Genomic DNA, 23,842 nt, shown 5'->3' with positions numbered 1-23,842 from the left:
GAAAAATGCCATCAACATGCCCTCTCCAGTGAGGCCACAGCACCATTAGTGTCCAGAGGATGAAATTTTTGCAGCAATTTAGCTTCTTGGTGAGCTCTGTACAAGGCACTAACTACATACTACAAAGCTTAGCTATGGTAAAGACTTGCAGCCCAATTATTCTCCAGTTCAGCAGCACGTAAACAAGCACAGCTTATTCTTGTCAAATCACCACTTGCCCTTCCATTGTGATATTGCAATAGGTATTTATGAGTTGTATTCATGAGTACTTGCAGAAATGAAAACATGCAAGCTTAATTCCCTCCAAGGCTGTAGTACAATACAGGGCAGATCTCAGCAGGCACATAAAAAGTTTTAGTTCACTGAATTCAGTGGTCAAATGGATGAACAAGAAATCATGCTTTACTCAAAATGCATCTGCCTGCATCGCTTTTAAATAAGCATGCTTTCTAACCCTTTTTCTCTACAAACTGTCCTATCTGATTTCAAGTAATAGGGACACAAAATACATTTGCTGTGACTTAATAATTTGCCACCCATCAGCTGCTCTGGCTTGCCCATATGTAAGGCAGCACACTGCACTGAGGCTTTAGGACACATCTATAGTGACTATTGCTTCCTGTGGGTATCCTACATATTGCTGCCTTGCAATTTCATAGAAAAAACAACAATTAACTTGAAATAATTCATAAAATATTAGGACCAAAATAAACATACAGTCCTTCAAAAGTTATGGGGTTCTGTGTTCAGAAGCATTGAGCTTTCTATTCATGCCTGCATACTAAAAACATACATTATGTCAATAGATACACAAAACAGCTTTTATCTTAAAAACCATAGTGCCAACACCACTCGAAAAAGTTGCATCACAAGCCTCTAGTTTGCTCCAGCTAGAAATTAAACTTGGAGAAACATACAGTTAAGAAAATGCATCTCTACCTTTTTCAAAAGTGTTAAAAGCTGCTGAAATAGTCCAACCACTGAAGTAATTGAGTAGTCAGTAACTTAAATCTCTGCCCAAGTTCTCCAGAAAATATGGACAACAATTCAACATAGTTTGTTTGCAAACCACATCGAAAATTATTATAAGTTTCCACCAATGCAATTTTCTTTAATGATGCAACTTCATCTCCTTTTTCTCCCATTTTGCCCTTTTGCATTTTAAGTGAAGAATTGTACTAGCAAAATAGATTTAATCCTGCTTGAATGAACCCTCCACCTGAATGGGGGAGATCTCCAGCCCATTCATCTGAAGCTTTGTATATTTCTATAAGAAAAGAAAAAAGTAAATAAACTGCAAATCTAATTTATCCAGTTCTCTTCAAACACTCGTTGTCTGCAGACCGTGTGTTGCTCAGCTGCATCTTTTGGAGTCAGTAAACATATAAATTGCCCACTCATTGAATTTCTCTCCTATAGCAGTTGAAGAATTTCCTTGTTGTTTCTCCTGTCATCACTTTGGCTGTCCCACTAGTGGAAGCTTTAATTCACATCAGCCACAAATATTTCAGATTTTCTCCAATGCCCAGTCTAAATGAGTGGCCTTGCTGTTACCAATAGCAGAGATAACAGCAATACAGATTCAGTCAGCCTTCTTCAAAATACATGTCTTGAAAAAACCTCATTGATTTCACAATCAAACTGTCCTCCTATCCTAAATAAGGGTCTATTGTGAAGCATCTAAACCTTATCATCAAGATTGCAGATTATATTTAAATTTCTTTGTTATATTCACTGCTAACATCAATAATCTCCATCACCAGATGATGACAGAGAACATCAGGCAGAACTGAGATAGCAACTTGACAAAGGTCAGAGTGGGATTTTCCACAAGTGACATGTGGGACTGTATGAAGAACTGACTGCTTTGGCACACAGATGATGCAGGAAGAGGATGCTGCTCCCTGCTCCTCTTCAATTACAACAGTTCAAATCCAGAATTTGATTACAGCACTGATTTAGCAGATACCACATCCTTTAAGTTTGTGTACACAGTAAGTCTTTATATAAAGGTCCCACCTTAAGCATATTTCCATACAAATTAAAACAGCCATAACTGCTGCCTAAGAAAAGCTTTTCATATTTTAGAAGCACATTCAACAGTCTAGCTATATTTCCCTTAGAAGAAAGGTTTTGTAATAATTCCTCATAAGTTACTGTCAGCTACTATCTTTGGCCAAATTATTAAAGAGGCTGGGAACTCTTTCCATCTTTTAAGTGACCTGGATAACTCCACTTCCTCTGATGAAAATCAATCCAGGATACATACAAAAATTCCTCAGTCTTTTCTTAACCTTCAGTCTAAATGGAAGGTACTAAGCAAAACTGACTTAAGATACACATTTGCAGGTTTAGAGGTTTATTTTAACAGTTGGGTAAGAGCCGTGAGTTATTAAGCTTTCTGCCTGTACTATTTTTCTTTATGTTCTGAATAGCAGAGACAGTATCCGCTGTAAAGAAACCAAGATACAACACACAACAAGCTCTATAAGTCTTATCAAGTGAGTCTTTCTGGGTTAATTCCCTGCACTGTCAAAATGTTTGTACCAGCAACTACTACAGCAATTCTGAAGAATCTTCCCCATCTACCATAGGAATCAATAAAAATGGAAAAGTCTTGAAGAAAATATCTCATGGACTGAGAAGTGCCTATTCAACTGCACCAGCAGTTCTTCCGGATAGTCTGACTATCCTTAAGCCCCAGCAGTTTCTGTGGCTACAGCTGCAGATATTACAGAAGAACCAATGTATTTGCAGCCTTGTTTCAAAACCAAACACCTGGCTTCTAGTCATGCACAGCTGAGAGGCCACTGACAAGAGGAATCCTGTAAACCAACCCCTCTATTAAATACTGTGCAGCAGCCACTTCTGGGAAAGAACTGACTCTATAAATGGAACTAACAAACTGACCCATCATCTAGACTTTTGATTTTTTTAATTATTTTTGTTCCTCTTTTTTTTTAGAATGAGTCCAAAGGGGTTTTTACAAAATTTACTCTTCCTAGTAAACACACATTACTGTAAAAAAAGCAGGCTGTATTGACACTGGACACATTAATGGATACGCAAGTTGAAAGCTGGGTAACTAAATCCTGCTAATACAGGTTATCCCACAATTTTATTCAAGTCCATTCACACAAACAATTAGCTGAGCTGCATATCTGCATAACAGTTCTCAGAATAAATTTTACTGTCCTAGATAAAATTAAATGATTTCACAGTGAAGAGCACAGTCCAACACGTAAATATTTTATCCATCTGATGAGAATTGTGTTTAGATTTCTTACAACATGGCAGCTGTGTAAGTCAGTATAGTCAGTCAGAGCATTACAGAAAACAATATTGATAGTTCAGCTGGAATGACCAGCAGCTCCTCCACAGGGTACAATCACATTCCTACTGGAGCCAAGTGAAAGGCACAAACATTTTCAGGATATAAAGCTCCAAGTTTATCAGCTAGACATTCATATTCATCTAGTTACTTTATCATAAGAATAAAAATAAAGTTACTTTAGCTTGAACATAACTACATTTTCCACAGGATAATAGCATTTTTAAAAAGTCTTTTACCTCTGTTGGTTTGTAGCAATCTACAAGAGTTTCCTAGAAGCAAAATATGAAAGCGTCAGTATCCATACAGAGTAATAGTGTACATAAACAAGTCATGGTATGAAACCTGGCAAGGGAGGGGAGAAAGAAAAGGAGCAACAATCTTTGAATCACTGAATGAAGATGTTACCAAAAACCCAGAGTTATACAAGTCACCTTTGCTCCCTAGGTGGATCAGAATGATTTGTACCAGGAGAGAAATAATGGCTTCTTTCCCCAGATAGGAAGTTACAAAATCCCTCTCTCCAAGAAAACCTGAGAAGAGGAGGAGAATCTAAGAACATTTCTCCCAGCAACAGACATGTGAAAGGCAGCTTTCTGTGAGGACATCAGAGTCTTTGCAATGCAGAAATAGAAACGTTAGTTATTTCTAGCAGGGCATTCCTAGCAGGGGGCTGCTGCAGCTAGTTTAGGCAGAAGGAGCAAAGCTATTTATGAATGCTGAGCAAACAGCCTGGGGCCATGCCCCACATCTCTGTGGCTGGCCAGGGGGCACTGGGAAAAGGGTGCTAACAGGCACTGAAATCAGATGTGCTGCATCTAAGCACCACATTAGTCACCTCCCAGAAGCAAGCTGAGGGCAAGCCACAACTCTAGAATAAGTTTTTATTTTCTTAGTGCATCTGAAAAGATTATAAATGGAGACACTTCCTATTAGTTTTACGTATTGATTTAGAGAGAGATATATATTAAGACAATGATGCTTCTTTTCTTCTCCCCCTCATTCTTCCATTCATTAACTTCTACCTCACACAGGATTCAAAGAATTAGAGAGCTGGCTTGAACTGTGTAATTTCAACAGACAGCTTTTGAATTTCCCTACTAATTCCTGCTCCTGGCCATCTTACCCTTTCTTTCAACTTTTTGATGGGTTCCAATTTCTATCTAGTATAGACAGAAATAATTACCAGTAGTCTAAGCACAAGGGAAGATTTCTGGTCTGTATACACATGCATACACATTTCTGCTGCTGAAGTGAATCACAGAAACTATCTGGTCATCATAACTGACTCTCAGTCATACAGTTTTTCCATGTGACTGTTCTTCATTTTTCTATGTTTTCTGTTCTTTATTTTATATACTTGTACAAATTAGAATGAGGCTAATTTGGCTTAGCGTATTTCCCTCTATTACTGGATTCTTTGAAGTTTTATTCACTAGTGTTACCACCTACCTTCCGGAAATTTTTTATCTAAAAGGATTTTGATTACCTTTGAACAGTCTGGTAGACTATGATAAACTAGACCTACGAACCTCTCCATTCTAATTCTACGTTTACAGTGGATTCAATCAAACACAAGATATCGATCCAGATGCATTACTTCAGCCACCTTCTGATTTAAAATTATAAAATAATATTACCTGTAATTTGAGAGCTCTCTCCTCTTCGTTGGCTGCATCAAGAAGGTCATCAATGTCAATTTCTACATCTGGCATTTCTTCTTCCTGAAATGCAAAAATACCCACTTAGTCCATAGAGCTATCTTTTAACTAACCCCAAAAGCAGCCTAGTGATAGCACACAAACCCATCTTCCTGGAGCCAGACAAGGAAATCAATAGCGCATGGTGGCTTGATTCCTTGCTCCCAGGCCAGCAGAAGGCCAAGCCCCAGCCTCACAGGAGCTGACAACTCTAATCAATCCTTTGCTCACAGCCAGGATGTGTTACTAACTCATGGCCAGCAGCACAAGTCATGCTATTCTCACCATACTGGGCATGAGGATAAAGAAGAAGAAGGAAGAGGAAGTAGATAACAACTGCAGCAAGCCACAAAATTGTTTTGAAAGCATTTTAGATTGGACTGCTTATTTTGGTAACATTGTGGAAGATCTCCATTGCTTAAAGTTGACTTACAATACAAGCTTCATCAGAAGAATTCAGATTTTCAGTACCTGCAGTGAAGCACAAAGTCTAAGGCATAGAGTATTTTAGAGAATTTTTCTTTAACCTCCTCCACCCACACACTTCTCCCTTTGCATCAGCAACACATCAGATGCCTTGCTCCCTGAGTCAGAGCAGCAGTCCACACATTTTGCAGGACCCCTGAGCTCTAGAATCCCAATGAGAATTCACCATCCACAGATATCACCATTTATTGCATTTTCAATTATGCAAAAGATATTCTGCTGGCCATTTTATACATCTTCTCATCAAAATTGTTATGCAGCTCCCTACTGCACATACAAAACTCTGATCTCAGCCTCTCTCCCACACCAAGTTCAGCCTTGACAGAAGCCTCAGTGCCATGGCACACAGCTCCTCTGTTGCCCCTCCTCCATCTAAGCCAACACATGGGCACTGCAAGACTGTCCTCTCCCACAAGTACACTGCCTTCAATCGACTCACTGACACAGCACCACTTTGGCACCTACCTAATGAAAACAGGGACCTGAAATCCTCCAAAGGGGAAGGTGGATTTAAGTGTCAGGATGAAGCAACAAGATCACAGCAGCAGCAGCCCTCTTGTACCCTACCAACATTTTTCAAGATCCTTTAAAGAAGCATTTTAACAAAAATGTGGTGGTTCTAGCAAGTTGCAAAGGTTTCAACAATTGTGAAATAATTCAACAACTGTGAGATAACGTAAGAGCTCCAATAGCAACTGCCTCAGGTAACAACAAAATTATTCTTCTACTGGGTAAAAGACAGTCCAAACATCAGCATCAAAGATAAGTTAGTTCAAGTTAATCTAACAGAAGTTAAGCACCAAAGTGGCAAATAACCAGCTGTATCAAACTCCAGCTAAAACACCAACTGTTCTTTTTGAGTGTGCAGAGAAAGGACAGAAGCTGGATGATTAAGTTCCCCATTCCCCATCTCTGAAGGAAAGTGTACAGGGACACGATAGCACAGTCACACAGGCAGTTAGACCCAAAGAACAAAAATACACAAAGCACACCCTTTGCCCAATTAGCCTGGTCAGAAAGGAAGTGTGGACATTTGCTGAAATGAAGTAAAGATACCAATTATTGTAATGCAATCTGGCAATATAGGAGTTTATAACCTTATGCAATTTAGCAATTTAAACAAGAGGAAGAGGAAGAATATATAGGCTATATATTCAGTAAAAGCCATCAGAATTGGAAAGGATAAAGAATAATCCATAACAGTGGTACAATTACTTAGTGGCTTACTATCCCAACTCTAAGCGAATTCACATATCACACCAAGAACCAGAAATTCCCCACATAGGTAGAAAACCTCCTGAACATTCTATCTAAGCAGCTCAGCCTAAATACTGTTAAGACAGGGTGCCTGGAGTAATTTGTCACTACTAATACTGTAAACTTCTCAATAGACACATCCATTGAACCCTGTAAATAGAAATAGTGCATCTGTCTGCATTTAGAAGTGCTGTTCAGCACATTGAATATTTTGTCAGATACACATTTTGAACTCTTACCTCTTGGAGTGGCATTCTAGCAAACTGAAACAAAGCTGAAAAGCAGCAGTGAAGGGAAATTGCCTAGAAGGTATCTAATGCTTTTTTGTGATCACACTTCACTGAAGTTGAGTACTCCTGAAAGGTTAGTTTCACGCTGAATGGTACCAGTTCAGTGGGAGAAATCCTGCTTCTATCCCTCTTCCCTCTTACCTTCTTCAACTTTCTCCTACAACTTCAAGGTTCACAGTGCCATGAATTCAGAGGGCAACTGCACCAGCAGTTCACTGAAACTTTGGTATAAGAGGAAACAAAGCTCCTATACATCACAGAAAATGATAAAAAAAAAAAATAAACTAGAAATATTTCTGAAACAAGGAACTATAATTGTATCTGACACAATGGCTTTCAACTAAGTTACATTTTCTGTAAAAGATCATGTGTGTCTTCTTCACGTCACAGCAGCTTTGAACTCTGATACACAACACAAATGGAGAGGGAAGACCAAAAAGGTAACTCTTGCTCTTACTTTTGGCTGAATGAACAATCAAAACATCTTTTCTCCATCTGAACTACTGTGCCTACATGATCTCAAGAGTTTTATCTTAGGCGTGAAAAACAAGCCCTTAGGTCAGGAGCCTGACCACTCCACAACAGCTGTAATGAGAGAGAGAGGAAAGACAAAGTCATGCCTTCTGTTTGACGGATTTTACTGATGAGATTAGTCTGGTTGCTCGAATTACAATTAAGCAGCTAGATACAGATTGGGCTGGGCCAAGCCTGAAAGGGTCTGTGCATAGCCAAAGGATGGTATTTTGAGGGTCTTGTTACTGTCATGAGGCTGTGCAAAAAAAAAAACAAAGCACTGCCACCAGTTCTCCTCCAGTAAGAGTGAGACAAAGTGATGCAAATAGCAGGTGATGGCAGGGGGCAAGAAACCACTAGCAGCATGCTGACAGGGAGCAGCCCCCAGAAAAGCTAAAACAGAAGGGGTGTGGGGGTTCCAGGTGCAAACATCTATCAAGTGAAACTCTTGGGGGAGGGGAGGATGGACACTCTCCTTTTAAGCACCCTCTGCAGTCTGCATTAACAATGTAGGCAGAACATAAGCTGATTTCTGCTTAATTATTCAAAAGTCAGAAAATATCAAAGACAACTTCCATGATATTTAATGCAACTTAAATTCAACCTTGCACTGAAAGACAGCCCCATTTCTCTTTAGGTTGCATGAATTCTTTGCAGGCTATGGGCAAAAGACCTTGGGCACAGACATGCATTAAGCAGTAAACAGCTGTAGCAGTTTAAGACATTACAACCTCTGCAGCTGGCAGAGGTGAATGGAACAGAAGCAGGTGAACATCCATTAGTGAGACCAGAGAAAGGCCTTCAAAACCAGCTCCCACAGCAGCTTAAGCCAAAAGGCTGGATTTTGCAGGGGCATCTCGAAGAACACTTGCACACTCCAGTCTGTTGACCCTGAGGACAGCACCTCCAGTACAGCAAAAGCAGGTCTGACATCATCCCAAGTATCTACTAATTAAACATTTATTGGAGGCTTTAAAATTTAAAGGGCAATAGTTGCCCTATGGATAACTTCCCATATAAATCCAACTGGCAAATTAGCCTATTATCCCACATCCTCACTGCCATTCACTGTGCACCATCTCATTTGTAGTGCTGGGAAATAATTAAATAGGCTTGTTTGATTTTTGCTTTAGATTTCAAATATGGGAAAGAAAGGAGAAGTTAAATCCAGCAAGAAAAGTTAAAGCCATCATTTTTATAGTGAGTTTGGAAACAGCAGGAAAGGATAGCAAAAGAAAAATGAGGGAAAAGGAAGGGAAGATGACTGTACAATTCAGACATATGAAGGCTTCAGATTGTATGAATCAGGGATTCCTCTTGGGAGTCCTGGAAGATTGCCAGTAAGTGATCAAAACCAAACTAGAAAAAAAGACCAGTTTTTCTGGAAATATCCATTTAATACATGAAAATATTTATTTATTTTAGAACAGGCATTTGCTGGGCATCTAATACAGGCAGCTCTAAACAAGTTCATCTGCTGACATGGATGGCACTCCAAGACAGTGGTGCAAGTCTCCAGATGATAAATAAAAAATCCATAAATTACCAAGACTAGAAGTCATTGGTTGCATATGCAACCTGGTAGGATTATGAATGGATTGCACTTAGTCCAGGTAAATGAATATGACCAAATAGTAATTTCTATGAAACACAAAGGAAATATTTATGTGTTTCTTGTTTCAAAGCATTCAGTTGTTTTGGGGGACTTAAGTGTGAAGGCAAAAGAGGATAAAAGTGAAAACAGAAAAAGACAATAGTTTAAGTGATCAAAAATTATTAATCCAGAATCAAAGGAAGCTCATTTTTACTTAAAGCCAGTTCTAGTGCAGAGTCAAAATACACAGCTAAAATAAAGCCATTTGCAAGACAAAAAGACTGCTCTGTCTATTGATTGGTATGAGGAAGAGAAGATTAGGAAAGGATGCTGAAGACAGCAAGAAGGTACTCAAAAGTGCCAGGGTTCATGAAACTTACAGTAAGAACAAGAATCCTCAGTGGTAAAACCCAGTTACTAAATTACAGCATGTTTTCTCCAATCCTAAAATATTGAGAGCAGTAATCCCATAGCAGACATGAAGATCTAATGGTAGATATGAAAAAAAAAATTATCTCTCATTTCTTTTGGTCTAGGTGAAGCAGTTCATGCAACAGTGAATATTAGTTTGTACAGCCGATAACCAGTGAACACATTTAGGCTGCTGCTCCCAGTATGATACAACCTTGAGCATGCAGTTACATATTATTTCCTCCCCCATCAGGCACTTATCTCATTAGCAACCAGTCATTGAATGTGAAATCTCAAAGGCAATACAGACAATGAGGCCCCACAATCCTGAGCACATGCTATCCAGCCTTGGCTCCAGCTAAAAGGTAGCAGCAAAACCCGTGTTGTACCCAATCAGTTCTAACCAGAGCAGCAGCCTCTTCCACCAACAGCAAGTCTATCTTCCTCTATCACTCCTGTTTATTGAATCAAAGTGCAGAGACATTCAAGGCAACGTTACCAGATTTGTCCACTCATTTTGAGTCATTGATCCTACTGATTATGAATAATCGTAATTTATTTGTGGCAGTGTGGCTATTTCACAGAAACCTTCTCCTGCGCTGAGCCTGTCTTCAAGTCTGACATCACGTGGATCCAGCTAAATATATGACAAAGGAGGGACGCTAAGTGCTCACCTGTCAACAGAATGGCTTATGCAAGCTGCCCAGTATCTCTGGTGCACCAAACTCATCTACATTTACATAACATGGTATGAAGGGCTGGATAAAAGTCAGGACACGGTGTTTTATCTATATGGTCCAGATCTGACGTACCCTCACCCCGGAGATAGCAGTCCATAGCCTTGTGCATACACCACTAGAGGGAGGTAACACTTTGCAAACGCAACGAGGGCCCCTGAAGCTGCCGGTAAAGCATGGGAAGGTCTTCTGAGCCCTGTGTACAGTTCTCAGTCTGGAGAACTTTTATCCTCAAGTACACACTGCCCTCTGCTCCTGTTCTTAAAAATGTAGTCCTCAGCTTTTACTTCAGCATCTTGTCTCCTGCAAAATCCTACCACCTCTGCTCCTATCATTTTGGGTATTTGCTTCTAACATCCATCCTTTGTACCCTTTCTCTGCAACTGAGGGCCAGAGAAAGGACTGCTAGAAGCAGAAAAACGAGCAACTCAGCTCCCAGGCACTGTGATGAGGGCTCCCTGCCAAGACAAAACTGCAAGAGCCCAGCCCCTTCTAGTTCCCCACAGAGCAAGCTTGTTCACATATGACAATCTTTGAGCTTATTGCCAAACTTTAACAAGTTCAGGCACATGACAAGTGAAAGAGGAGGAGAGTTGCTTGATTAAACTGAGAACACTTTCATAAACTGGCCACAGGCATCTCCAACGCACAGCAAATCTGGTCCCTCCTAAATTTCCAAGATCACACATACCAGTTTCAACTCGGCTGTTGAAAGTCCTCAAACAATGTGGAAGACCACCTTTTTTCTTCCTGATTTTAGTCTCAACATCAGAAGTAACTGAAGTCTCACCTAAAAAGCTTTCCAAGATATTCCAGCTGAGACAGGCACACACTGTGAACCTCCTCAGCTCAGATTATTCAATTTGGACAAGTTCAACGTCTAAAGTGTGTTTGCCAGTTGTTACATCAAGAATAATGCCAAGAACAATGCTAATGGAGCTCTGCATGGAGGACTACAAACCTTGCTGTGAAGCAGAGGGGAAGCTTACCTAGGAATTTGCAAAGTCTAGCAATACAGAGGATGAAACAAAGCTGCAGAAAAGGTGAGAAAGATGGACAGACACTTAAACACACATGATGGTGTTTACACAGGCAGGCACAGCCGGACCACAGCTTGCTCAGCCAGCATGCACAAACTGCATGGTCCAGAAAACATAGCTACATTAGGGCAGCTTTCAGACCAAGAGAACAATCCCTGTTGGCAGAACATTTATATTCAAGTGCCATAGTTTATTAACACAGCAATTAGATTTCCAGACCAAAGCTTCCCCACATCCACCTGGCTCAGAGAATAAAGAAACAGCTAAAAAGCCTGTCTGAATCTGCCAAATCACCCTATGTTGGTTAGTAGGTAAGTGGGCAAATAGCCCCAGGCTTGTATTAGGAAGTACACATTATATTACAAGGAAACCTCAACTAGGAAATCTGTTGGAGATTCCTGTCTGAACCCAGGGAACGCTCTCAAGCTCCAAGATCCAAAGTATAACCTAACAGCATCCCAGATCCAGGCCAGTATGCAAGTCAGGTGTGTGCTGCTCCCAGCCAGAGACACACTATAAGAAAAAGAATAGGATTATATGTTAAAAGGATACCACCATACTCCTTGGATAATTGAAAAAGCATGCCTATGCCACAGCCTAGTCAGCCTTCCCTGAAACAGCACTGTTAAGAATTCTTGGCCTCCTCCATGACCATCACCATCTCCATCATCTTTTCCTGTCATACAGGCAGCAGATCAGTTTGAGCAGCATGTTCCTTACAGAAAAAAGAGGGACACAAAGTTTTGATTTAATCAGTCTACATAATGACAAATTTAGAGATTTAGAGACAAACAACAGGGACATGCTCCCTCTGTGAACTATGCTACCTGACAACACGACTAGTCAATCAGTACTTTTGCAAGTTGCCTAGAAAGAGTAATTCATGAGGGTCACAGATTTGTGGGGTTTGGTTTTGTGTGGTGGGAAGGAGGAAGGAATTCAGAACAGAACGATGTCAAGCAGGACAATCCCTATATAAGGATACCATCCTAGGCAAGCTGGAACACTAATCCTGTATGTTAATGTTACTTAACAATAGACAAGAACAGCTCAAGCTTCCTTACTTAGAAATGATTACAAATAAAAAACGTGGTGTAAAACATTTGAAAATTTCTGGAATCCCTTAAGTATAAAGGCATCTTAATGCCCATGTACGTGCCAGCAGTTAGGTACAGCTGCAGCTTCAGACTTCAAGTGGAAGTGAAAAATATACTGACATGGCAATGGATATACAGTACACACAAAACACTTAAATTCTAGTTGTGAACCTCATTAAAGCAATTAACAACTGATATTTTTAATAATCAGGGGAGGATCACCCACTCAAGCCAAGTTCTTCCATCTCATTACCCAAGCTGGCTCTTTCTCTTGCCTCAGTCACTGTAAACCATTGTTGTTTGTCTCAAGCTAGCACTGTCATAGATCAGCCTCTCCTCTTGGCTCTCAAGTGACAGTAGAGCAGATGAAACAGACAGATGCTATTCCAAGTTTCATTCAAAGAGTCAGCCCCTCTAAAGCAGCAAATGCACCCCAAAGTTTCTATTGTAAAATAGCCCGAGTACACAAAAATGGCAACAGTACAATCCTGGTACTCAGGTGATACAAAAATATACAACTCTCTCACACCCTTATTCCAGGTGGGTTCCTCTATCAGCAAGAAAGGATTAGGGTCTGAGGCAGAGATAAGAACATCAATCCCTCAATGCAATTCCTGTGCAAGTTCTCTTACTGGGCAAGCCTTTGTGAAAGAGGATAGGGAAAGGACATCCACATCCAGAGCACAGGTCTCCCCAACCAGCTTCCCTGAGTATCTTCACCCTCCCCCAGAACACAAGCCTGCCTGCATTGACATTTGACTCAGAGGCAGCTGCTGCCTTTGTAGATGCCACTGCAGCTTTGCCTTTCCTTAAATTAGAAGGTTAGAGGGCAGAAAGACGATGGCAACACACCATGACTTCCTCTGGACAAACTCCTTACAGCTACAGGACTAAATTTAAGTCAGCTGCTAGGTCCTACACCACAACATGGTTAGCATAACATTTTACCCTGTAGAAGGAGTGAGGGAAAAATGAGACAGCCAACTGTGTCAAAAAGTCAGCTGAAAGAGGGGAAAGGGGAAGTTAAGCTAAAGCACAGTGAGACAGGTACAAGCACTGCCAAAACCCTTACTGAAGTTACTCAGAGAAAGGGAGGCAGGGCCAGTTTCAGGGAACAACTCAATATATAGAGGCTACAAAACTATGGGTTTTCCAAATTAGAGCAATGAAAAATCTGGACCACTCCCCTGCTACTGTGTTCCACAGAATCACAGACAGATGCTACCCATCACACCTAAACTGCCTCAGTGCCACGCAGTTACGCCAAAACAAAACTTCAAATAAAACATGGTACCACTTCGCAAACAACAAAAGGACGAGTAGTTGAAAAAAACATTGATATATCAACTTGAAGGTAGAGCCTTATAACATTAGCAACTTGCAACAGAAGAAGCATCATAATTTCTGCAAGCTGTTTCAATGAAGATTTGAGCCTACCAACAGCCAGGAGTGGTGGCTATGGTATTTTCAAATGGAGATCAGGGCTCTCTTTAATCAGTAAGGGCAAACTAGCCATTAAAATTCACTTTACAATTCTGCATCAATGTGACCACTACTGTCAGAGTAGCCTTTGTGTTTATATAGACCATATGAAAATATTGACATGGTGACCACAGTGAAATATCTAGAAGTGCCTCTGCAGAAGAAGAAACCTTGGTTCCTCTCTTTCCACAGTTCTCCATCCTGCTTGCTAGTAGGGCCACAAAGCTGCTATTGAAAGAATAATGTGTTAGGAGAAAAACTAAGTTTTATTGCATTTTGAACTCTGCCAATGCAGTTGAGGCCAGGCCTGCCTAGCAGACACACTGCCTGCTGTTGGTCACCAGCACACCCATCAAGTTTTCTCACTGGAAGGAAGGCTTTCTGTGCTCTTTCAGAAGACCATGCCTCTTTATTTAGATGCCTGGGCTGGCTGCCACATTTCACTGGCTGCGTTCTCCCATCAGCAGCAGGGATGTAACTCACACAGAGTTGGACGCAGCCTGCAACTCCATGAACAGCACTGGAGGCTTGTGCAGGTGCCTTGGCCAAGAACGATAAATAACAGATCCTTCTACTTTTCTTTTCCCCACTTCTGTTCAAGATTTTTTCCCCTCTTAGGGTTCTTTTTATTTATTTATTCATTATTATATGGAAGCTAAGGAAATAATTTGCAAAGAATCAACAGGAGTAATTTTTCCTCTAATTAGCTGCTAAATGGAATTTTGTAAAGGTAAAACAAATGCACGCACACACTACTTACAGGTTTTCCTAATCAAATCAGTTTCTTGGTACCCTGTGTTTTAACAAGTTTTCAAAAGAGCCTATTATGTAGGTGACTGAAAATACTTATCCTGGGCCCTGGACTTGCTAATTTTAGTTTGGTATTTATCTGTTGCTTGAATGGGTGACTGAAACACTAGTCAAGGGTCACACACTTGCAGTGCTGACTCTGGTCTGTCCATACACAGTAGTTCTTGTATGAGCAGCTGTTTAGGAAGCACTTGCTCAGAACCCCTGCCATAAAGCATCCAACAGTGAGCAACCAAAATTGGCTCTGACTTGGAACAGAACAGCTTCTAGGGATTCCTAGCTGGCCAAAAAACACAGTTTGGCAAACCTTGCTTGGTTCATGGTCCCATCATTCATTTAAATACTTCCATCAGTTTATTTGGGAAAAGGAAGCTGAGAGTCAGATATACAACTTGTTATTTACTCTTCTTTTACAGCAAAAATTGTGACAGCCCTTAAAAATCAGATGGTTTTGATTGAGACACTGATGCAACTACCCAGTACAACAGAAACATGGCCACTTCCCTTTAACATGCAGAATACTCTTTGTCCTTTCCTCTCCCAGCTTGGAAATTCTTGCCCAGTCTCCAAGGAAGAGTTATCACGATGCCAATGCAAATGCTTCTATTAATTTAGAAAAAGCCAGCTTTGCCCAACATTTCTCTGCAGACAAAATAGGCCAAGCCAGTAAGAAATATACAAAGAAAGCTCCATTTCATTACCACTTCACAATTTAATAAATGTCTCATCTGAAAATTTTGTATCACTGGAAGATAGAGAAAACTGAAAATAAGTGCTGGCAGGTGAAGCTGAACATGTTAAGTTCAGACTATATTCTCTGTCATTGTAATGTTGTGTTAATTCCTTTCAAAATAGGGATTTTCAATGGAATCATTCAGATCTTTTTCTTGCATTGAAGTGTTATTTTCCCGGCTGGTTTGTTAACTGGGATTTCCACCATGCAGCAGCACTCTTCCTTCACACATTTCACCTGACATCTGTGCTCATGGGTTTTGTGTCACGTCATTTTTATCTCATTTTGGTCAATATCTAACTGCCAGCAAGATTTGAACCACTCACATTTTTTCCAAAATCCTTTTATTATATCCAAATGTAGCATGTTTGAAAGGAATTTAAGTTTTAGTTACCATTTTAGGATACCTCCATTTAAAAGCTCCCAGGAGTCTGTCAAAATGCCTTGCCACTTATTTGGTTTCAAGTATACACATTCACACTTTCCTGAGAGTCTCTGAAAAATGGGTTGTAAGGAGACACTCTATTTGCACATCAAGAACACATCCTGGCCACCAGAGCACAAATGCAAGAGAAAAATTCATTGCGAAGAAGTCCAAAGCCCAAGTAAAACAAAAGCTTCCAGCAAACCCTTTTGACTCCCAACTCCTCCCACGTTCTTGTACCCATTTCACTATGAAGCCCCCTATGGGCACATTTACCTACCCCAAGGGAAGCTAACCTTTGCTCACTGCCAAAAAAAATTGCTCTCTGAACAGCCGGCAAACTTATGAATTGTGCTGCCATCTTGAAAATACAGACTGAGCAAGCGTCCCTTGGCAGAGCCTGCAGATGATCTGCAGCAACTGTTTTAAGACAAGATATCAGCCTAAGTGCCTTCCAAGAAAACCTGCAGCTCCAGGAACTCCCGTTTCAGCTCCCTTGACCCTTGAACAGTACACTTTTTCAACTGAACTCTCACTTTGCTGTGGTCAGCCTAAAATTTGTTCTCTTCTCCTGCTTCAATTTCACTTCAAGATTTATCTCTCTTAAGCAGACGTCAAATATATGTGAAAATATTTGCCTCCATTTTTCAGAGAGACACAAACATGCCAAGTCAGGATTTGCCAGCACTCTCTAATCATATGCATTGTTGGAAATTGTCACAGGCTGAAAAAAAAAGTGTGTTTTTCTTCCCAGTGGCATTCCAAAAGAAATAAGTTATGATGAAATGTATATATTTTAAATTTATTTTTTAAGAAATAAAAGCTTTGTGGTTCCATAACCATAGCCTGAGAAGTAATTTAAGGCATACAGAAGGAGAAAAGTACAATGTAAAGCAAGATATTTGTTGTTTTGGCTTTGTATAAAAGTAGAAAACCGAAGTAATTCCTGAAGCTTCTAATTTACTTACAGCTTTACTTTTTAAATGCTAAAGAGCCTATCATCTTCCACAACACACTCTCTTGCCAGCAGCAAACATATGACAGACCTTTTCGCATTGGATAACGAAAAACTGTGATGAGATACATGAGTGTTAGCAAGCCCAAAACAGAATGAGGCCAAAGCACTGAGGTGTCCTTCTGCTCCTCAGATACACAAACAGGCAATATTTTCCAGCACAACCATGAAAGTTCCAGATGCTCATGCAACAGCTGCTAGTCCTCACAAATCACTGTAGCAGAAAGATGATGCAGGCAGACAAAGCAAGTCCAGGACTGATGAGGGCCCTTAAAATAGATGAACTTGCAGACTGGCAATAGCAAAACCAGAGAAATTGCATTTGGACTGAACTGAAGAGCGAGAATTCCACCAGGCTGCTGAAGGATGAGCACTTATACCCCCGCCCCTTCTTAGCAGTACTGCTCCCGCGTATGTGCTAAAGAAAACAACTGCTTAAACTGTTTCCTATGACTGAACTACAGCTCCAGGAAAAGACTACTTCTTTAAAGCTGTATCAAGCCCAGCCCTTCATTTCTAGGGTTGGAGCCCTGGCAGAGGGGCTATAACCCGCTCATTATCAAGTTAACAAAAGAGTGAAAGATTACTCTTAAGTATCTTAATTAACACATAGGGGGGAAAAGCAAAAAAAAAAAAAAAAAAAAGAAAAGATAAATATGGGAGGAAGAGAAAAAGGTTTTAAGAGGAATGTAATTTTCTCAAGTATCCCTTAAATGCCGGAAGGCGCCACCTTCAATTATCAGGAATACCAAAGATTCCCAGAAAGGAGAGATCTCACATATATACTCAAGATCTCATTTCTTAAATAGTTTCCCTGTTCTGTAGGGCAACACACACACCAAGACTACCTGGGATCCTCTGCAAGTCCTGGAAGTCCCAAACACAATCAGAGCAATGCTTCTGGTTAGCACTGAGTTTCCAGAGGCCAAAACACAGGGGTGTTATCAGAGGTTTTGTCTGCAGCCAACTAGACACAGCTTTTCAGACAGAACCCAAATGAGTACAGCAGTCTTTCAGTTTTCTCCTGAAGCTCTTTCCATGCAAAGCCTTGCCAGCAGCTTGGGTATATTAAAAATAGAGCCAAACAGTAGTTTCATTGAGACTGATGTTACACTGAATTGCAATACTATTTCATGTTACACCATCCAAGAGCATACTATATACACAGTGAGCACATAAATATACACTAACCCTTCAGGATCATGTTAATAGACCACAAATATACACCTACATCCACATATGCATAAACAGTTACCCGTTGTTACAGAAAATTACCAGAAGAAAGAGAACGTACATAAATTTCTGCAATGAAAGCATAGCTAGCAACGCCTTGAAGAAGCATGGTTTCCCATAGCACAGAACATATTAACAAGCCATCTGTTCATTATAACAAGCTCAACAGGATTCAGCTTCTAGATGCAGAGATGCTACCTACAGCATGTCCCTTGATCAAGCAGACAGTTGTTGGATATTGCCAAAGTCTTGCCACATCCCTTTCAGAGAACATGTTACACATCTCTGCCACCAGCACAGTCTGGATTTAAAATCTGCTTTCCCAGGGGGCTGTGCCTTTGAGCAGAATTAGTCACACTAACAAGCAGCCCACAGTCAGGTTCCTCCAGCTAGACACACGCAGACAGAACCAGTGCTATTTACTTAAAGCTCTCAACTTCTCCTCTCACCTTGGAGAAAGATGCATTGTATTTCCAGGAAAACAAACACTGAAGAACATGAAATCTGTTCTCAGAGGAGTTATTGGCTCTCAAAAAGGAGACAAGAATGGTGTTTCTCTCAAGTCTTATGCAAGCAAGATGACTAGTCTTTCAGTCTCTCCCCCCACCCCCCATTGCTATGTTTCTCCCTTTAAACAGAAAAATTATGAAACAGCTGTTGCTTTGCCAGCTTTGTGAGAAGCAAAGAACAGCAGTCAGAAGTAGCAGCAGGGGAACAAGACTGTAATATACCCCGGATCCCATCTGTTGAGAGTGGGTTAACAGAAGACAGAGGGCAAGAAGACAAATAGGGACTCCAACATACAGTCAAACAGCTCCTTCCTCACCACCTATCCTATGGTCTTCAGCTCAATACCCAGCCAACTGCAGCAAGAGAAAGGACAAAACTCTTCAAGTAAAATGTACATCATCAATCAAATTAGTATCTTGATAGTGTTCACAAGCAAGTTGTTTAATTAATACACTGTGCAGCCAGTATTTTGGCTTAGTTGTTACTGTGCCATGTGGCAAACTAGACAAAGCAGATGGTCAATAAGCTCTGTTAAACTGTCAGGGCCGGTATTATGAAGAGACACAAAACAGCTCTCTGCTAGTTCCAAAATTTTTAAGCTCAGCAACCTCAGTTCAGTTTCTCCTCCTAGAAAAGCTGGCATCAAAAGAGTCAAGGTTAAATCAGTAACTTTCCCAAGGCTCCAATCCGGAAATTCAGAGCAAGCCAGGCACCATGCTAAGAGATACTCAAATTCATTAAAAGCTGCAAAAATGTGAAAACAGCCAGTATCATCTGTGTCACACCAAGAAATCACTAACTTGTGGTTTGCATCTTAAAAAAAAAAAAAAAATTAAAAAATGTGTAGCAAGTAAATCAGGAGAGCTGGGATTGAAATTGAGTATTAATTCCTCAGCCTTTGAATTCCAAACAGGAAAACCAACACAGTGTAAGTCTTATTAAAAGACTTACTAAAAGGAGTGCTTAACAAGACAAATTTCAAAATACATTCTTCTCTTCACTAAAAATGTTGTTGTCATACAAACTCTGAAACAATCTCAGACACTTTACCTCACATGTACCTCCAGCTAGTACTTTGATCCTCACAACAAAGACAGACGCTCCAAACAAATAACCAAGCAGAGTTGAAGTCTGGTTCAGCAAAGAGCACAAGCTTTGCCACAGTAGAGGATGTGGTTACTCGTAGTACGTACAGCTACATCTTGTTTTGTTCTGCTAAAATCCGCCTCTTCATACTACAGCAGCCTCTTTGCCTGCTCATCATTTAGGGGCCTTGTTCTGAGGCATCTCCAGAGCTAAGTGTTTTAACATTTTCACAAAATGCCATTTTTACAAAGCCATCATGCTTTGCTCACAGGGCCACAAGGATGCCAGGCTATGCCTATGTGTACTGCTCCCTGGCCAGATAATGGCTAAAACCACGTATCTTCTGCTTTAGCACTACACCTAGCTACAGGAGCTAAAATTTGCTTAGGATTAAAAAGTTTTGAGCCCAAATCTCTGAAAGTCCCCATGAGAAGAGGTTACAAGCTTAAACGTGTCTTTCAGGCCCCAGAGCACATGAAAAAGCATCAGAAAAAATCTGTAATTAGAAGTTTCAATGCAGTTTTTTACTTAACAGACAAACAGGGAACTTTACTAGCAGTCTTGAGATGATGTCCAGTAAGCTGATTCCCCTTTCCCTGGAAGCTCATGAAAGGCAAGTTTTGCAGTGTCCTTCTAGAAAGCCACCTTTGTGTTCACAAACAAAATATTATTAGTTAAGTCTTCTGCCACTCAGAATCTTTTCAGGGTCCAAAATGGTGCTCATCTTTAATATGTTATTTTGAGGCCAGCCACCTCAGATGAGAGCTGGAGACTACCAACAGCTTTTGGATGGATTGAACACCATCTCACTTGGGTGCATTGCAGTCACCATCACTAGATATTCTCCAGGCAGTACTAAATCTCGTTTGTGTTTGCGACTGAGTGCCTATCACAGTAGGGCTCTAATAATGGGGACTTTGTCTTGCAAAACGTCCTGTAATAACTGTCAAAGCCTCTTTAATAAGTTTTTTGGCATCATTCAAAAGCTGCTGGCAAAAGCAATTAAGGAGTCAAGAGACAGACCAACTTTGTTTTTCTAAATTACCTCATGATTTGTGTAATATGGGCTCAAAATTTCTAGATCTTGAACTCAGCCAATACAATATATTTACAGCAAGGAGCCAGAACAGCTTCAAGCCATCAGGTGAGACCGTAACATGTGTTTCATCCTTCTGGACAACACTAGCTAGTTTCTAGCCCCTGGCACACTCTCAAGGAACCATTCAAAGAATTTACCTGGATTCACACTTCAGCTGCTCATTCCTGAGTCTCACTTCCCCCTATCTTGTTTCTTGGAAACACTTGGAGGTTAGCCTTCTCCTTTCTTCACCTTCCCTCCTATCAAATACACACATTCATCACATGACAACTCCAATTCATACACGTAAAGCCATTTAACATGTAAAGAGTCATATCTACCTCAGGAGCAGACATCTTCCAGAGTGAGAACTTCATCTGACCAAAATCATTTATGTTGGGCAATATTTTAAAGCTAAGCTACAATTTTTTTTTTTTTTTTTTTTAACCAAGGCCCAGGACTCACAAGTTGGGATTTCTCTCACCTGGCTTTCTATGTTCACCACAGAAATAGTATCATGTCCCATTCCTGGAAGTGTTATGCCCCATTCCTGGGAGTATTCAAGGCCAGGTTGGATGGCACTTCGAGCAACCTGGTCTAGTGGAAGGTATCTCTGTCCACAGCAGGGGGATTAGAACTGGATGATCTCTAAGGTCCCTTCCAACTCAAACTATTCAATAATTCTATGACTGAGCAACCATCCATCTACAGTGAACAACAGGAGACTGTTAAGGGAGCATCAAGCACTACAGCACAGAGGTCTGTCTCCCAGAAAATGAATCTTATCAATGGTACCTCTCATGTCACTACATGGAAGACCTACATCCTTCTGTTACAGGAGTAGCTGAAGTTCACTGCCACTATTTTTCATCCTGAAGGCAACATACAGCATCATCCTAGTCCAAGACATCTGGAGACAGTGTCCTCCTTCAGACCTTGATAAAGTTAACCAGTGTACCATGATAAAGGTTGGGTCAGGACATGGGACTAAGGACAGACTGTCTGATTAAAGGCTGTCTGTGTTGCTCATAATGCTTGACCAAAAGACACGTATTACAAATCACAACTAATGTAATTTAATTTTTCCATCTGTTACACTGTATTTTAAGACTAATTATTTTACTATCACGTCAAAAGTTCTAAAGATGGGCACTACCACCTTAAAAAAATCTTAATTTCAGTGACAAAAAAACCCACAACCCTAACCTTTCTCAACTCAAACATTTAACTTGGACAGACTTTAAATAATTAATTTACTCAATACAGCGTAGCAGTCTTTTCTGTAGAAAATTATTTTCTGCTTCCAGATACCAAGAAAAGGAACCAATACAATCTGAGCATCCTTTCTGCTCCAGTTTTTAAACATAGTTCAGCTTTTTATCACTGGTACATCTTAGACAAAGAGCTAACTATTTTGCATTCTTTTCACGTTACTCCACCTTTGAAATAAAAGCTAGGATTGGAAACGCAGGAGAAGAAAACTTCAAGCAGTTAAACACTGCAACTTAAAACAAAAAGGCAGGTGTAAAGGACAGCAGTGTTCTCACTGACACTGCACTTAGCATATAGTCAGAAATCCAGAATTTCAAGTGGCAGTGAAAGACATATAAGAAACATAACATCATTACCCTACAGGGCATAGCTGAGGAACTAATTCCAAGGAATCCAAAACAAAGTCCTTCAATAGAGCTCCTTCTCATATGGCCCATGCCTACAAAACACCTGCATATAAACCAAATACCTGCAACAGCCTATTTCCACTCTAGGGACAAAAGGATAGCCATAAGCAATCGCATGCTTTCTGCAAACATTGAGTCTGACCTTACAGTCATGGTTACAGAACTGCTGCCATCAAAAGGAATCCAGAAGCACTCCCATGCATTTTTAAAGTACCAGTTGTGTGCTAGTCTATGTTTAATACAGAATAGCCAGTTCAAAGGAACTTTGAATTCAAAGTGTAATACTCTGTTAAACAAACAATAAAGTTATTTTTAACTGGCTACTTTTTTTACAAATATACAAAGTCTTAAGGTTTGAAGCCCTTGTAGGGACCAGCTACGACACAAACATGTTAATAAGGAAGACTCCTATAATCTTTGCTCCTCCAGATTCTCACACGCTTTTCTATCTCCACCTACAGATTTTCTCAAATGGGAGATATTTCAGGAACACCAGAAATGATAATCAAATCTCCAGACATGAAACTGCATGAACACGCACGCAGAATCAGGTGGAAAGAAGGTAATAAGATCAAAGTCAGGCACTCCCTTTCCCTCCCTGGGAAAAAAAGATAAGAGAGGAAGCTCCATGCTGCTCCTGTCTCATGTTTCTGTTGTTTTCCACTTTAAAAGATTTCAGTTGTCAAAGTAGTTTTCAGCACAAACTACACCCAGTGCATCCCAAAACAGCTGACTTCCACAAGATTTCTTGTGGACAAAACAAGAGTTCACCTAGCTCCCAGCATACCACCCGGGATCACTGGGGTTTGGAGAAGTGAGGTGGTGTATCTTTGGATAATCATTTTTGTTCTTTTGTTTGTTTGTGGTTTGCTTTTTTTACACTGTGGCACACAAAAGACCAATGAAATGGCACCTCAACAAAGTAGATCCAGGGGTTGATTGATCCACTGGTAGCTTGACAATGTTTCACATCAGTGTGTGACTTGTTGCTAGCAGGTGATTTTCTTTAATAAAGCATCCACTTTAAAGTGAATACTGTTTTCCATAAACAAGCAAACAAAAAAAACCCAACCAAAAAACATAAACAAACAAAAAACACCAACCCCCCCCCCAAAACAAAACAAAAAACAAACAAACAAACCTGCTATGAGTAGTCTCTCAGTATCCAACAAAGGAGCTACTCAAAAGAAGGCTGTGTATCATATTTGTGTTTGCATTCCTCATGTCTGTTCTTACACGGAGCAGAAACAATGACATGGATTGGGAAGCACCAGTGCTATGGAAGTGTGGGTTTCCTGTAATTCGTGTCTTGATTCTCAGGTGCCCCAATAAAGCC

The 23,842-nt window shown here is 40.4% G+C and overlaps 1 protein-coding gene across 2 annotated transcripts in view; it reads right to left on the bottom strand.

Annotated features, from left to right (window-relative positions):
* Positions 1–23,842, bottom strand: part of PPP1R14C (protein phosphatase 1 regulatory inhibitor subunit 14C) — a 50,994-nt gene that overhangs the window by 5,609 nt on the left and 21,543 nt on the right. Inside the window, exons 2-3 of one of the 2 annotated variants that reach the window (XM_042016881.1) lie at positions 4,972–5,055; positions 3,571–3,603 (exon numbers count right to left, since the gene is read on the bottom strand). In XM_042016881.1, the coding sequence (XP_041872815.1) occupies positions 3,571–3,603; positions 4,972–5,055 (117 nt within the window). The remainder of the gene's footprint in view (positions 1–3,570; positions 3,604–4,971; positions 5,056–23,842) is intronic. The other variant, XM_042016882.1, reaches the window with a different exon arrangement.

Source organism: Corvus kubaryi, unplaced genomic scaffold (genome assembly GCF_017639235.1).
Source record: "Corvus kubaryi isolate FWS band 111438036 unplaced genomic scaffold, C.kubaryi_AGA036_p1.0 split3-73, whole genome shotgun sequence".
Classification (NCBI taxonomy): Eukaryota; Metazoa; Chordata; class Aves; order Passeriformes; family Corvidae; genus Corvus; species Corvus kubaryi.
Note: the sequence above shows the minus strand (reverse complement) of the source record. Positions and strands in the feature narration are given on the sequence as shown.